This window comes from Petromyzon marinus, chromosome 8 (assembly GCF_048934315.1).
Source record: "Petromyzon marinus isolate PM22_M1 ecotype Great Lakes invasive population chromosome 8, UKy_Petmar_22M1.pri1.0, whole genome shotgun sequence".
Classification (NCBI taxonomy): Eukaryota; Metazoa; Chordata; class Hyperoartia; order Petromyzontiformes; family Petromyzontidae; genus Petromyzon; species Petromyzon marinus.
This window is the reverse complement of record NC_133674.1, coordinates 17,214,210-17,228,708: the sequence shown is the minus strand read 5'-3', so window position 1 is coordinate 17,228,708 and position 14,499 is coordinate 17,214,210. Positions and strand designations below refer to the sequence as shown.

The 14,499-nt window shown below is 46.2% G+C and overlaps 1 protein-coding gene across 1 annotated transcript in view; it reads left to right on the top strand.

Moving 5' to 3' along the window:
• Window positions 1-14,499, top strand: part of LOC116940315 (anthrax toxin receptor 1-like) — a 67,642-nt gene that overhangs the window by 28,386 nt on the left and 24,757 nt on the right. Inside the window, exon 12 of the mRNA XM_032949967.2 lies at window positions 4,937-5,015. Coding sequence (XP_032805858.2) covers window positions 4,937-5,015 — 79 coding nt within the window. The remainder of the gene's footprint in view (window positions 1-4,936; window positions 5,016-14,499) is intronic.

Sequence of the window (14,499 nt, the reverse complement as noted above, 5' to 3'; positions counted from 1 at the left end):
TCTGAAGTCGTTTTGAGGTTACTCTCTGACACAAGGTGATCCACTGCTAGCTGAAATAGTTCTGGACAATAATTATAACTTGTCTAGACATGTTATTGACTTGTCACATGGAAGATAACTGGAAGAAAAATAACACAAAGGCATCGTTTTCAATGCCCTTCATTTCATGTCGATTCCGTCATAGACTGACACTGCTTTTGTTAATATGAGTATATATTCTTCAATTTACCCTTGTGATTTAAAACTGTTGTGACTGTAGTGTCTCGAGATATGTTCTCTCAAGTTTGTAAGACCAATAATTTCTACAGTCTTGCCAAATGTATGTACGGTCGTATCAAGTTTGTGTACAGGAGTACACATTTTTTTGACTGCAGTTGAAATGTAAGGTTTTGTAAAGCCAATGCATATCCCATAAGATTAACACTGAAGACAATACAGTATTGATCAAAATGACTGGTGAATTAATAATAAACACGACTCATAGCGCGTGCAATTATTTCACCAATCGGACGCAGCGTTCGATCGAACACCCCAGCTCGTTAAAATTTCGATTAAAAGCTTATTGTGTTATTTTTTATTATTTTATTCTTTTATTCTCATTCGATGTGACTTTACCGAAAGAACCAAAGAAGATGAACCCCAGCTCGTGTTGAGTTCTTTGCCGACTGAAACTACCGTACAGTCGACTCGCATCGTGTCAAAACTGGGGGGGGGGGGAAGATCACAGTGCTTTTAGGTGCCAAACCCCCCCCCTTATCCGGAGCGCCGTACGCGCACGCTCGTCGCTTACTTGGATGGAGATCGGTAGCGTCAGCCCAGCATCTGGTGCCGCGACTCTGAGCCAAGCTTCCCTGGCGGTAACTCACGGCGGAATCCACTCTGTGGGCTCCATCGGTTTTAACAATGCACAGTAAATTGCAGGCTTTTTACTAAAAAAAAAAAATTATCACCGTTGCTGAGCGACCACAGACCCAAGCGGAAAATGCCCGGCAGCCAGAAACAAACGGCACTCTTGAAGGTGTGATAGCAAATTATAGGAACTATAAAGTATTTTTTATTTAACCAGGTAAGACCCACTGAGCTGTACGCGCATATGTATGTTGAACTGTTTTCGCACTGTGCGTAGCCAACCGTGCTCATCGGAGGTGCGGGGATATATGTGTAACGACGATGAAAAGTTACATGAAGAGCCACTTTTATTTAGGGTTTACAAAATAAGGAACCCTACTAACGATTTTCCACAATGAGGGGCTCTAGGCTTCGTCCTGGTCTTCCTGCTTGTATCTTCCTCCGAGCGTCCCCACTCCTCGTGCTCTCCTCTTATATCTCCCTCAGCCCCCTTTCTCGAAACTTCTCGTCCTTGTTTTTTTACCTCTAGCCAATCCCCGTCCTTTCCCTTTAACCGATCCTTTTGGCATCATCTGGTCCAACACCATGTGAGACGAGGCTCTAAGGAAAGCTATCTCGGGTGTGGACCAATCAATTTCAAGGACAGTGCATGCATTATCAGAGTTATGTTTTTTGTTTGCATTCGGACCGCAGGTATTGTGGTCAATGCAAACATGACTCCTTGTCAAAAAGGTGTCAGTTTTGTTGCCAGATAAAAGGGTAAAAAAAACAATTATCGGATCCTTTTTGTTTTACCGTTCAACCCCCTTATTCTCCAATCCCTATCAAGTCTGCCTCCCGACCAATCACCGTGGAGGCCTCTTTCCTCCAATCGGAGACCGTTGTTTAATTTTAAATAGCCGTTTAGGCTGCATATGGCTTGGGGTAATTTTTATTTTGCAGAGGCGATCTGGCCACAAATGGTAGCTCAATGTAGTTGTTTATCACGTGGAAATTTATATCTGCCAAAAACTCTAAACACGTGCTTTTAAATGTGAAGAGAAAAATCGGAGGACTCGGAGAAAAATCCACGCAATTATTGCAAACTCCAAATATTCAGCAGTCCTTCAGGATTTGGATCGAACCCACGACCTCCTGTATACCAGGCAAGGTAGTTAACATCTCGCAATCATAATAGATAATAAAAGTGAAATACGTTTACTTGGATTGAGCGAGGTTATGAGAACCTGTGGATGAGAGAGGACGACGGGAGGGAACATTCAAAGTGGTGCAAGGGAAGAGAGCGGAGCAAGAGTGAGGGGGTTCGAGCTGTCGCGCGTAGGCGGAATACACTTCGCAACATGAAGCCAAAAATGAGCGTCACGGCCCCGGACCTTTTTGCGAGTCCCTTTGTTACTAATGTAATTAACGTGCAACAGAAAACAATGTCATTTAATCTTTAAAATAATCTTTGGGATTTCATTGAGTAGCAGTTAACTAATCTTTGGATCATTAAAAAAGCTGTAACCTTAACTAACCTTGTCTTCTTAGAACAAGCGTGTAATGAATGCGTGTTTTGTAACATTTTGATGCCACGCTTCCTTAGCTGCTCCCTGTCTCGACGAAATGGAAGTAATTTTTACTTTTGATTATGCGCTTCATTATATTTCTTACACTTGTTAGTTTCGTATTTTTATTCCAGACGAGTGTTTGGCCAATTTACATCGAAGCGCCATCATCGGCGGCTCTCATTGTGCAAGTGATAAGTGGTGGGGTGGGGGGATTGAAAGTATGTTGGAAAATATTCTTAAACGCTTAACATTGCAACGAGACTTAATGGCTCGTTGGCAAAAGTGCTGACCCGTCCACGCTTCCGCTACATTAATGCACGTTGCCCCTTCGTACTTTAATGCTCGGCCGTAAAGTAAACATTTCCAAGTAAAGTCGGGGGTTTTTTTTGGTGGGGGCAGGGACATTTTTCTTGGAACACATTATTAACGGACTGGCAAAACAACAAGGTTATCCCAAAAACCCTTGAGCCAAGGGGGGGGGGGGGGACATGGTCAGTACTGCCTGGGGTGGCAAATGCTACCAGTATCCAGCCATTGATGGTGTCCACCTTGGTCACTGTCCACCATGGGCAGAAATCTCAGCCTATAATACCGTCCATTTTAAATACACACCTAATGTTGTACTTTCTTATTCCGTAGATGACTCGCGGCACAATCGTTGTTATTCCCCCTCAAAAATTATATTCTCTTCCGAACGTACTGCGGTACCCTTCTTGAACGCAATATTTTTCCTGTTAACAAAAAACAAATACAATTGGTGCATATTTGAAATATAGCCAAAACACGCTATTTCAAGCAAATCGTTGGGAGCACTGGCGACCCTGGGTGGTAGCGACGAGCCATTTTGAGGGCGATGGCTCAAGCATCAACGAACAAGCAAACAAAAACCCCGCGCTTTTTGTGCGATTGCGATTGATCGGCTTGCTTTTAAAAAAAAAAAAAACGCTCGGGGAATTCGTTGCATCTCGAGGCGACGAGAAAAACAAAACGTTAGTGCGGGCGCCGGGGGGGTTAACGGCTGAGCCGCGAACACGAGTGTCGCAGCTTGGCCGGGCCGTCGGAGCAGATGGCGCGGGGGAGAAACGTCATCGCGCCACCGGTGGCACGGCCGCACTGTACCCGCGCGTGCCTCTCGGTAGCGGGGGACAGATGGAGAGGAAGTGTCGGAACAGCGTCAGTTCCGCTGCTCATTATTGGCCTTCCGATAAGAGGCAACTCGGGCGCTCGCCGGTCGTCACGTGGCACGGGCTCTGCCCGTCGCCGGCCGCGAACAGATTTTTTGTTTGTTTGTTTGTTTGAAATTTGACTTTTGAGTTTCCTTCGTTAGCAGCTCGGTGAGACTTGTGGGTTGCTCTGTTTTGGTTTTGATCGTCTGCTCCGCGGCCCGGCCAAGCTGCGACACTCGTGTTCGCGGCTCAGTCGTTAACCCCCCTGGCGCCCGCACTAACGTTTTGTGTTTCTCGTCGCCTCGAGATGCAACGAATTCCCCGAACGTTTTTTTTTTATAGCAAGCTGATCAATCGCACCAAAAGCGCGGGGTTTTTGTTGTTTGTTCGTGATTCTTGAGCCATCGCCCTCAAAATGGCTCGTCGATATGACCGCAAGGTAGCCAGTGCTGCAGGGTAACGATGCGCTGAAAAATAAAAATAGAAATGGACATATTTGCTCAATCATTATTATTCTGTGCTCTGTTTGCAAAAAGGGCTGGACATATTTTGCTAAATGTTAATTACAAAATTATGCACAAAAAATGTACTGATTATTGTTGGGATAAGTCTCGAAACATTCTTAGAAATGTGGAGAAATGTAATCAGTGAAAAAAAAACATTGCTTGAGCTCCAGATTGTAACATAATTGATGACCATGAAGAGTATTCTTAATCAAATTTTTGTCAGAAGGCAGTCATTTCTGAGATACAATTACAAATTTAAAAAGGCCACAGATATGAAGAAACACAAGTGAGCTGTCGCGGGACATATTGCAAGAAGATTTGATGGCCGATGGATGATGCTTGTGACGGAACGGCGGCCAAAGGAGAGAGCACGACCGACAGGATGACTCTGCCGTTGAGATGAAGTCGTGAGATCAGCTCAATGTGCAGGAGCTGCTCAATGCTTTGTGACATCATGGGGACCGTGAGGGATATTGACGGACGCCGGGAGGCCTTTGTCCTTTGCCTGCCACTGACGTCTTTACCCGACCACCGGCCATCAGGCGTGCACAAGTTCAGTCGCTTTTCAATGGGTTCAATAGAATGTCGTTATTTAATCGGTGTGTGCGTTAATCACTTTGACGTACGGAACAAAAACTGCCATTGACAAAAAAGAATTAAACTAAATCTTAAAAGTGCGCAAAAGAAGCATAGGAGTGGCGGGAAGAGGAAGACAACCAACTAACATACCAAAATGTTTGCGTACATCTGGGGGAAGTGAGCTTGAACTGGTGCCAGTGACAGGGACATTTGGCGGATGCTCGCATTTGTTCTGTCCTCCCAAAATACCACCAACCCACCCTCCCCTCTCCGCCACCTTCCACAGGACGGTTCATTTGCAGGTCAGCATCAATGAGGGGCAGTCCTTCCTGACGAGCTCCACCACCATCACTGCCGCCAAATGCGTGAGTACCGAAAAATAAAAACGACGGCGACAACCGTTGAACGTGTCGTGCGTTAAATCCACGCGCATCGCTTCAGCGCAGTAGAGAGCAGCAACAATGTGTCCGAGGACAATGTGTTTGTTTGTATTTTGTGGGCACCGCTGTGGCGAGATGTTAACTACCTCGCCAGTTATGCAGGAGGTCGCGGGTTCGATCCCTACCTTGACGCCTGTCTCTCCCCATGGTCGCATGGATTTTTCTCTGGGTCCTCCAGTTTTTTCCTCCACATTTAGAAACGTGCGTTTAAGAGTATTTGGCTGCTATACATTTCCACGTGATAAGCTACTTCGTTGAGCTATCATTTGTGGCCAGTTCGCTTCTGAAAATTAGCTATGTAGCTCAGTGGGCCTTACCTGGTAAAATACAAAAATAGGAAAAACAGAGGCGCTGCCAGCCTTAATACAGATTCATCGACAGTGCCAACGAAATTTTATCGACAGCAGACCATTTTATTTGCTGGTAAAACAAGTGGCCCATTAAGGGAGGAGTGGCTTAAGGATGACACACCACTTCCCCCTTCATTGTGCCGTGTGTAGTAGGGAATTAAAAGCGATGCATATTTTAAACGTTGGGGGAAATTATTTGTAAATGCTCACACTATGAGTGCTTCATAATAATAAACGCTTGAGTAGTTGTGTAGGCTCGTGCATTTCGAGAGGTCACAGGTGTCTTGTCACCATGTTAGTATGTGGAACTTCTTTCGCACCGTACGTAGCCAACCGCGCAAATCGGGGCCAACCGTGCCAATGACAGCGAATTGTGTGAGAACCATTTGAAATGAGTGGCCGATGGAATAATGTACGTATATTAGCCGTATAAAATAGTGTTGCTGCTACCTTAGGAGGGACCTATTTCTGCTCTACCCCAAAGTCCCTGGCTTGCTCTGCCCAGTGCTGATCCTAACAGACCAGAATACCAGTTTTCATTTGAGGTTGTGTCTACCCAGGGGGATAGCAGCCTTGGTTTAGATACTACATGCCACTGACTTTGTGCATGGCCTGGAATTGACGTCACTGGGTTCATAGCAGAGTGCACTAACCACTACACCACTGGCACCACATGATTCATACACACAAGGCACATAGACATATACACACACTCTCCAAACACATATGTGCACACATGCACGGATGAGAATACAAACAGACACATTCACAGATACTGTATATACACACGCTCAAACGCATACAGGCACTGCATGAAAGTACGTACACATACACACGCACGAAATACACAACAACCGCCATTCGCCACTAAGTGGCGGTGACGTCACCACGACGCTTGTGCCAGGCTATGTGCACCGTGAGGCCACGTGAAGTGTCGAACGCCCGCTGACAGGAGGTCACGGGGCAGACCCAGGGTCCACGGGTCGACTGACTAATATGACTGGCTGATGCACCACCTGTGCCCCCTATTGTGCCAACTTGCTGTGCTTTAGCCACCCGGCGCTCCGCTCGTTGTTGTGAGCGTCGCTCCTCCGCCCTCCGTTGTTGTTGGAGGGCGACTGCCTCCAACTGCCCAGTAGCGTCCTTCACGAGCCTCCTCCACAGAGACCGATCTTGGCACCGCTGGTACCAGTCATCGGCAAGTCCACTAATCTCCACGTCCTCCTGTACCACATCACTCCATCTCTTCTCTAGCCTGTGCCGCGCCCGTTTAGCCCCCTTGATCCGGCTGAACAAAAGCTGTTTCGGCATGCAATGGCTGGGCATGCGGGCTACATGACCCAGCCAACGCAGCCTTGCCTGCCGGAGGAGCTCACCGATGGGACTTTACACATGCTATGTACACATATACATGCACATACACGCAAAGGCATAAATACACAGACACACTCGCAAACATGCATGTATACACAAAGACATAAACGCACACACATACAGAGATATGCAAAGAAAAAGGAGGGGGGGCGAGGGGGGGTGGGGGGGGACCCAGTGACGAACACTGCAACGAGGCCTGACAGGAGCAAGCGATTTCGAGACGCAAATTTTCAGAAACGAGCGAGCATGCGTGCGTGCGTGAACACCAGCTAAGCAGTCTGACAGATGACAAGGTGATTTACATCACATTAGAGCCGTGCTGCGATATCGGAGAAGCCCCCCGTATTATTATTATTGTTGTCGTTGCCTCCATCGTTACCTCCGAGTGTACGAGCGCACGGGCACCCTTCACCGTTCACGTCGACGTGCATTACCGAAATTGTGCTTAAAACCGAGAAATATTCATCAAAATTGCACTCCAGCTGTCAAACGCCCGCGTGTATATTTTTTAACAAGGTCCTCCAGGAAAAGTCGATGATTAATACATTGCGCCAAATTGTTTGCTACTCGTGATATCAATTACATCCGATGAGATATTCATTATTTCAATTAAGTCGCGGAAGGGGGGAGCGGGATACCCTTTCTTCTGATTTTTCACTTGCTGATATTGGCTTTCTTGGTGATGTAACGAGACACGTTACATCAAAGAGTGTTGAGACGATGTGCAAGTACATCGTACGGTAGATTGTATTATGCCATGGTTTCTCTGAACAAATATTGACGGAACTTCTCTGACCATCGCAGCCTCTGCAGAAGGGCGTAAACGCTTCAGCCTCCTTGCTGTGAGCCCGAAGCAAAGTGGTTAAATGGCACCTGGAGAATGGCGAAAGCATGCGATGGTGTATCGTGCGTCCCATAGTGGAGTCATGCCTTTTAAGGCCAAGATTAAAAATAATAGGAAATGGGCAGTGCCAGGTGTAATGTCAATTAATTGTCTTGTTAATATTAAACACTGCATCGGCAACGGTCGGTTGTTTAATCTGCAAAACTTTTAAATTCATTCAGCTCCGTTTGGCAAAAAAAATATTGTTTGTGGTAGGGTTAATCAAACTCGTGCTATTTGTGGCTTATAGAGCCTACGTGACTGAATATGTACCCTGTTACATATTTGTTAAAAGTTTACACTTGCTGCTCAATTGTAATACAACTCACGCGGGCCAGTTTGTGTGCGCTGCTTGTTTAAACAAGTGATTATGCGTGTGCAGTTTTAGCTTTAGATGAACATTGTCTTAATTTGTTTCCCCGACTACAACAGAGCGTTGGAAGAGCTATCCAATCGAATTAATTATTCAACACTATTATAATGAACTCATTGAAAATTCAATTTATTTTCGTACCAAAGGATTTAAACTAAATTGAACACATAATGACCATGTTTAAATATAATTTTCTCACAGATTTATCGCTTTTATGCTCGCAATAAAATTAATGCATCCTAATTTTACAATGAAAATACGGCGTTTTATTTCACGATATTAATTTAACAATCGGCGCACCTCGAGAGACGCACAGGAGCAGAGAGAATACTTTGACCAGGACCAAACTGGAATTTTATTTGGCCTAACGACCGCGCACATTGATTGGGAGCATTTGCAAAGTTAATAGGCTCGCGGAGCACCAAAGAGCTCTGTTGTTTTGTGCTTTTTGCGGCGTAACAAATCGGGGCAAATTAGCCTTCGCGCTTTTCCTGTAAGCGCCGTGCTCTGCCACTGCGCGAAGCCAGATTAGCGCTGCCACGCGCCGAGACAGGCGAGGGATTTACACGAAATTGCCGTGACTTTTCTCTCGCTAGGTGCACTTAACCTCAACGCTGCACACGAGCGCCCATTGTGCCCTCCGTCTGAATGCCCTATTTGTCTGCAGCACTTGGACAAAGTAAATGTCTGGATTTTTTTTGTGGTCAAAATACCCGGGAAAAAAAGTTCCCCCTCCTTTTCAAAAAAACGTTTCCATCTCCTACGTTCCAAGTGAAATTCGTGGGGACTATTAATTTTCATGAAAGGCATTACATTCAATCGACTTCGTGATGCTTGGAGACTGGCGGTTAAGGGAGTTATTAAGATGTTTGCACATCATGCGGCTAATTCTTTTGGGGAAAATCTCAATTAATGTGAACATTGGCATGGCTCTGGTTTGCTTATCAGGGCCATCTATTTATTATGCAATGAGATTATGTGAGCTCATCAGCAGTGTTCAAATCTGAAGCAAAGAATGTACTGTTTAATATTTAATTTACCAACAACTTAATGTAAAATAATTGGATTTTTGTTACACGATGCAATGGAGGAAAACTTTTTTTGCTGCATAAACACTGGGCAATAGAAAGTAGCATTGCACACAATAAATATTTTCACTTCTTACATTTTTTTTTGGCCAGCCACACAGTGCAGCATTAAATTTGTTAACTTGTGTTACAGCGGTCAGTAGTTTTAAACTCTGAAAATCAACTTTATTACCCATGCGGTGCGGATTGCAACCGCAGCGATGCCGATGCACTCATTGGACGCTACAAGAGTTTTGTTCTGGCGAACGAAGGATTCGCTGGAGGCGTTGCGCGGTAAATTATCGCCTAAATGCAAGTGCGTGTGCAAGCGAGGATGAACCAGACAGCGACATAGCATTTGCAGTCACATCAGTCATTAAGAGCCCCAGTTAGCAAACGGTGCACGCGGCTCTGAAATAATTTTAACACACTGTGAAATAATATGCTCTTATTATGCGGCGGGAAAGCGACCCGCCTAGGAGAACACTAATTTATTTTAATGAGCAGCTTCGCTGGAAATTGCACCTCGTTAAAATGCTGTGGTTAACGAGGCCTTAATTACGACGCTGTTTGCAGCCTAATCAGCTAATTATTTCATTATGGCGCTGATGTGAGATTTTTGTTTACGCACACGTCCGCGCGCGTGTGCACGCACGCGCGCGCGTGGGTTGGGAGGGGGGGGGGTGTGCACGCGATGTGGCGCGCGAGGCGTATGGAATTTTGGCTCGGGAGCCGCGGCGCGTTCCACCGTAGACCTCGCGCAATGAATACATTGACACAATGCGAGGTTAATTGGCGGTATTATTGCGATGGCCGTACGTCACTTACCACAAGGCCCGTGCGGTAATTGTCTCTCCATTAGATTGCCTCTCGCTCAGCAGTCGGTATCGAAAATCGAGCTCGGGTTCGCGTGCTCGCAGGGCAGAGGAGGCAGCAAAACGTGTGCCCAGAACTATTGAAGTATATAAATGATTCCGGTATTGTTTTTTTTATTTAGCCATGCATTCCAAAAGTTTGCTAAAGTACACGGATGCATGTTACGCGAACGAATTCGTTTTTACTTGCAAATATGTATTCACTTGGTCATATCGTCACTTATTAAAATTATCTTGCCAAGATTTTCTAATCATATGCAACGGCTCATTTATGTTATAATTAATATGTTTATGAAAATCATCGCTAGGCATTTGCTGGTGTTAGTCATTTAACGCTTATGCTAAATATTACGGGAGCATAACAGGGGAAATATAACGCCCATTCACTTTAATTTATTTACAACGTAGCAACCTCTTAGTTAGAACTCATAATGAGCTTGATTAGATTAGAGCCACACATTACGTGAAAATGTTAACTCGCTTGATTTAGTCTCCTTGCCTTTTCATTGATGGTGCCAGCCAAAAAAAACAACCACAAGCAACGGTAAGCGCTTTTAAATATTACACAGCGCTCCCTAAAATAATAGCGTCTTCATCGGGCACGCGAATGTGCGCGCGATGTGCAACTCAAACGCTCTGGCCTCGAAGGGACTCATTGGGGTCACGGCCAGGGTGGGTCGAAGGGTCGAAACTCGGCCTCTGGGACGTGTGGAGGGAGGTGGGGGGGGGGGGGGTATCAGGGGACACTTGAACTTCAAACCCCCAACCCAAAGCGACATTTCCCTTCCCTGGAAAAAAGTTTTGTCCGCGCTCGGCCGCCGACGGATAACAGCGGCTCATTACAGAGCCACGCTTGGTTATTCCCCACGCGCCGGATGGAGCGTGCGTCGCCCGGCGTGGAGACGCCCAGAGGAGTTGCCGGCATCGCCGCAGCGGAAGGGGAGTGCGGTTGTCACTCTGCTCGCTCGCTCGCTCGCGTTGATGCCACCTTGGTCAGCTCGACTGGGACTGTTCCCAGTTTCCGGGCTCTCTTCCTCGATTTTGTGAACGCCCAAGTTAAAGAATGTTCGCAGCAGTGGCAGATTTTGGCTGCTGGCCATGGAACAAAGGCGGCAGTGACCACATCGCGTGCATTCAGATGCGCTTCTGCGGCCGTCTGGAACGCCTCTTCCTCCCGATATTAGAAAGCGACTGGAGCTATGCACACTCTTAAATCTAGATTAAAAATTCATTTCTTTAGAACTGATATTTGCGTTTAGTTTGTTGTTCTTCCCCCGCACCTCCGATGAGCGCACCAGGCTACGTACGGTGCGAAAGAACTTACATACACTTATTTAAGGCTGAGTCGACCCTAGCAGAGGCCCAGGATAAGTTCAACGAATCGCCACTGATGTTAGCCATGACCGGGAATGGGCTTGCGTTACCGGCTTCATAGAACAGTGTGCAAAGCCAGTGCACCACTGCTCCACTACTTACACACACACAGAGACACTCCAGAGATCCCCAGATCACTGTCAAATTCCAGCGTGGGGCTTCTGAAAGCATTCTTAACCTTTGTAAAATGCTCCTTCTCCAAAGATTACAGTTTTCCACGTTAAATAATTGAACGTATTCATAATTCAATGGTGACATTTTCAATAACCTGAAATTAATACATGAATGATGTATCAAAATGCAGATGAAGTAAAAAAAAATATCCAAGTGCAATAAATTACTTTTAGTGGTCAGCTCCAGAAGTTGTCTACTAGTCCACGTGACAGATGTGATACACGAGGGCCAGCATAATGGGTCGCAACAAAAGAATTGTGTAAAAATAAAAATAGTGCACATTCCAAAAGATTGTCACCAAAAAAATAGAGAGAAACTCGTTCATTCGGAGGCTGCTTCACGGCGCAGCTGTTTGCAATCACGTTTAAGTATAATCGACAACGCAGAAATAGCGTGCAGCCCTTTACCCAATATACCGCCGTGCGGAGGGCCCATCCCCGTGCTGCATCAGTCGGTCGTGGGAGTTCTTTGTCCCTAATCTGCCACACTGGGTAGTTGTGGCAGCTTGGTGAAGGATAAGGGAGCGGTAAGTGAGGGGGGGGGAGGGTGTGTATGTAATGGGGAGCGGTGGCGCAGCAGTTAGCGCATTGCGCTACGAACCCGGCGACCCGGATTCGATTCTCGCTCACGACCAGCACCAGTGACGATTATCTGAACTGGTCCTGGGCCTCCCCTAGGTCGACTCAGCCTCACATGAGTACCTGGTGAGGTATGTAATCATCACCTCTAGGGAGACAAAGGCGGCCGGGCGTGGTGCTGGCCACCCACCCCTCCTGTGCCGTGCCGACCTTCATAGGTTTCATTTATTTCAAGTTTCATTTATTAGGTATAGCCCTGTGAGCAATGCGGCTCTTGAGTCGGGTGCAACCGCAACAAACAAAATGTGAACAGAGAAACATCTTAAAGCGAGGACACGCGACAGAAACATCCTGGATACACCAGCAAATCTTCTGGGAAAAAAAAACCGTATTACAATGCTGTGTGCAAAAATCCCAGTGTGATGCAAGTCAAACATAGGTGCTCGCTAACAGCACTTGCCCCAGCAGTCTAATGAAGGCTATATGGGGGAACCTTTGAATGTATGTATATTGAACTTCTTTCACACCGTACGTCGCCAACCGTGCTAATCGGAGGTGTGTGGGGTACAAGATTGGTTTGGCAGATTTCACCGCCACTGATCTTAATCCTGGCTGGCAAGCAAATTCATTGCAGGTCGCCAGCTCCACAGCATAGTCAGCTGGTCAAAGTAAGAATAAACTCAATTCGTAACACGGATATTTTTAGAATTCGGAGGTGCAGAGCCAGAGCCAGAGCTCAGAGTCCCTCAAATGCAGAACATTACACCAAATAATTGATTAAAAGCCTCGCCTAATAGAAAAGATTGCACCAATGCTCCACTCCATTTTTTATTGAACAAATATAAACATGGTCCATCAGCCTACTTGGCTTGTCACATATTATATTCTTGGTTCTTTCGGTAAAGTCACGTAGAAGGGAAACAATAAAATAATAAAAATATAAAACAATACAATTATCACGACGCTTCGACTGCAACACAAGCAATCATCATCAGGTGTGAAAACCACAGCAAGAAAATTTGAAAAAGTGGCGTTTTTTAACGTTAGCATCACGGAGAGCGATTTGGCAGTTATTTTCGTCTCGCCCCCCCCCCCCCTCCTCTTTTCCGAACATAGATGGATTCGTCCATCTGAATAACTGCCAAATCGCTCTCCGTGGTGCTAACGTAAAAAAAACCTCCACTTTTTTCAAATATTCTTGCTGTGGTTTTCACACCTGATGATGATTGCTTGTGTTGCAGTCGAAACGTCGTGATAATTTTATTGTTTTATATATTTATTATTTGATTGTTTCCCTTCTACGTGACTTTACTGAAAGAACCAAGAATATGAATCCCTGCAGTCACGAAAGCTTTAAATCAAAATGTGTCACATTGTCAAGTGGAATTTGTTTAAGGCGGTTTTAACCTTCTTGGTCTCATCAGTAGTCTGGCTTGTTAAACAAATGCTGCCGGAATACCAGACGTTTAATTTATTCCCTTTGTTATAAAAAAAAATAATATATATAAATGTTTCACCTGCACAATTCCTCGAGATAGAAATCTCGTTTGCAAGGGTTGCTTCCGGGTGTCAATCACCTCGTCCCTCGCAAACGCGCGCGAGAGACCTTACTGGCAAAGGCACTCCGTACGAAACATGGGTCCCCCATTCGACGTAAAAACAAAAAAACGCAAATACCGTAACGCGAGTCCATTCATCGTCGCCGCAATGCACGACGATGTTGGCGCACGGGGAATAAATAACATGACGGGGTGGGTGGCGGGACGGTCGATTGTGCGCCGCTCGACAGCGCTCTCGACTCCGCAGGCGGCGCCTCCACAGCGACCGGTTCCACAAAGCGATTTTTATTTCTCGAGCCGAGGACGTTTCCACCAAGCACCCCCCCCGCCCCCCGCCCGCCTCCACCGCCCGGACCCTGGGCCCCACAACGCCACTCCGCTGCCCGACGACTGTCGGCGTGGAGCGGCGGATCGCGCGCTCCCCATGTCCCTGACGTTGTGAAGAGGCGACGTCTCGCCCGCCCACGCCGGCATCCAAGTCAGAACCGCTCAGCTCACCGCGAAAAGGCCACGCATAACGTCACCTGATGGGTGCATCCCACACGTCGCTTGCGCGATGTTAACGCCCATCAACAATTTTTATTTTTGTTTATTTATTTATTTGGGGGGGGGGGGAGGTTGTCTTTATATATTTCTTTAATGTACCGTGAGGAGGCTTGCGCTCATTCGCACAAACATATGTGTGGCCAATTATACAAATGTTCATGAAGGAGGAGAGGATATTTAAGCGCTTATTCGTACGTGTGTCAAATAGGAAATTCATCTTGAGCGGTTGTTTGTGCCTCACTATCAATGCTTCCAA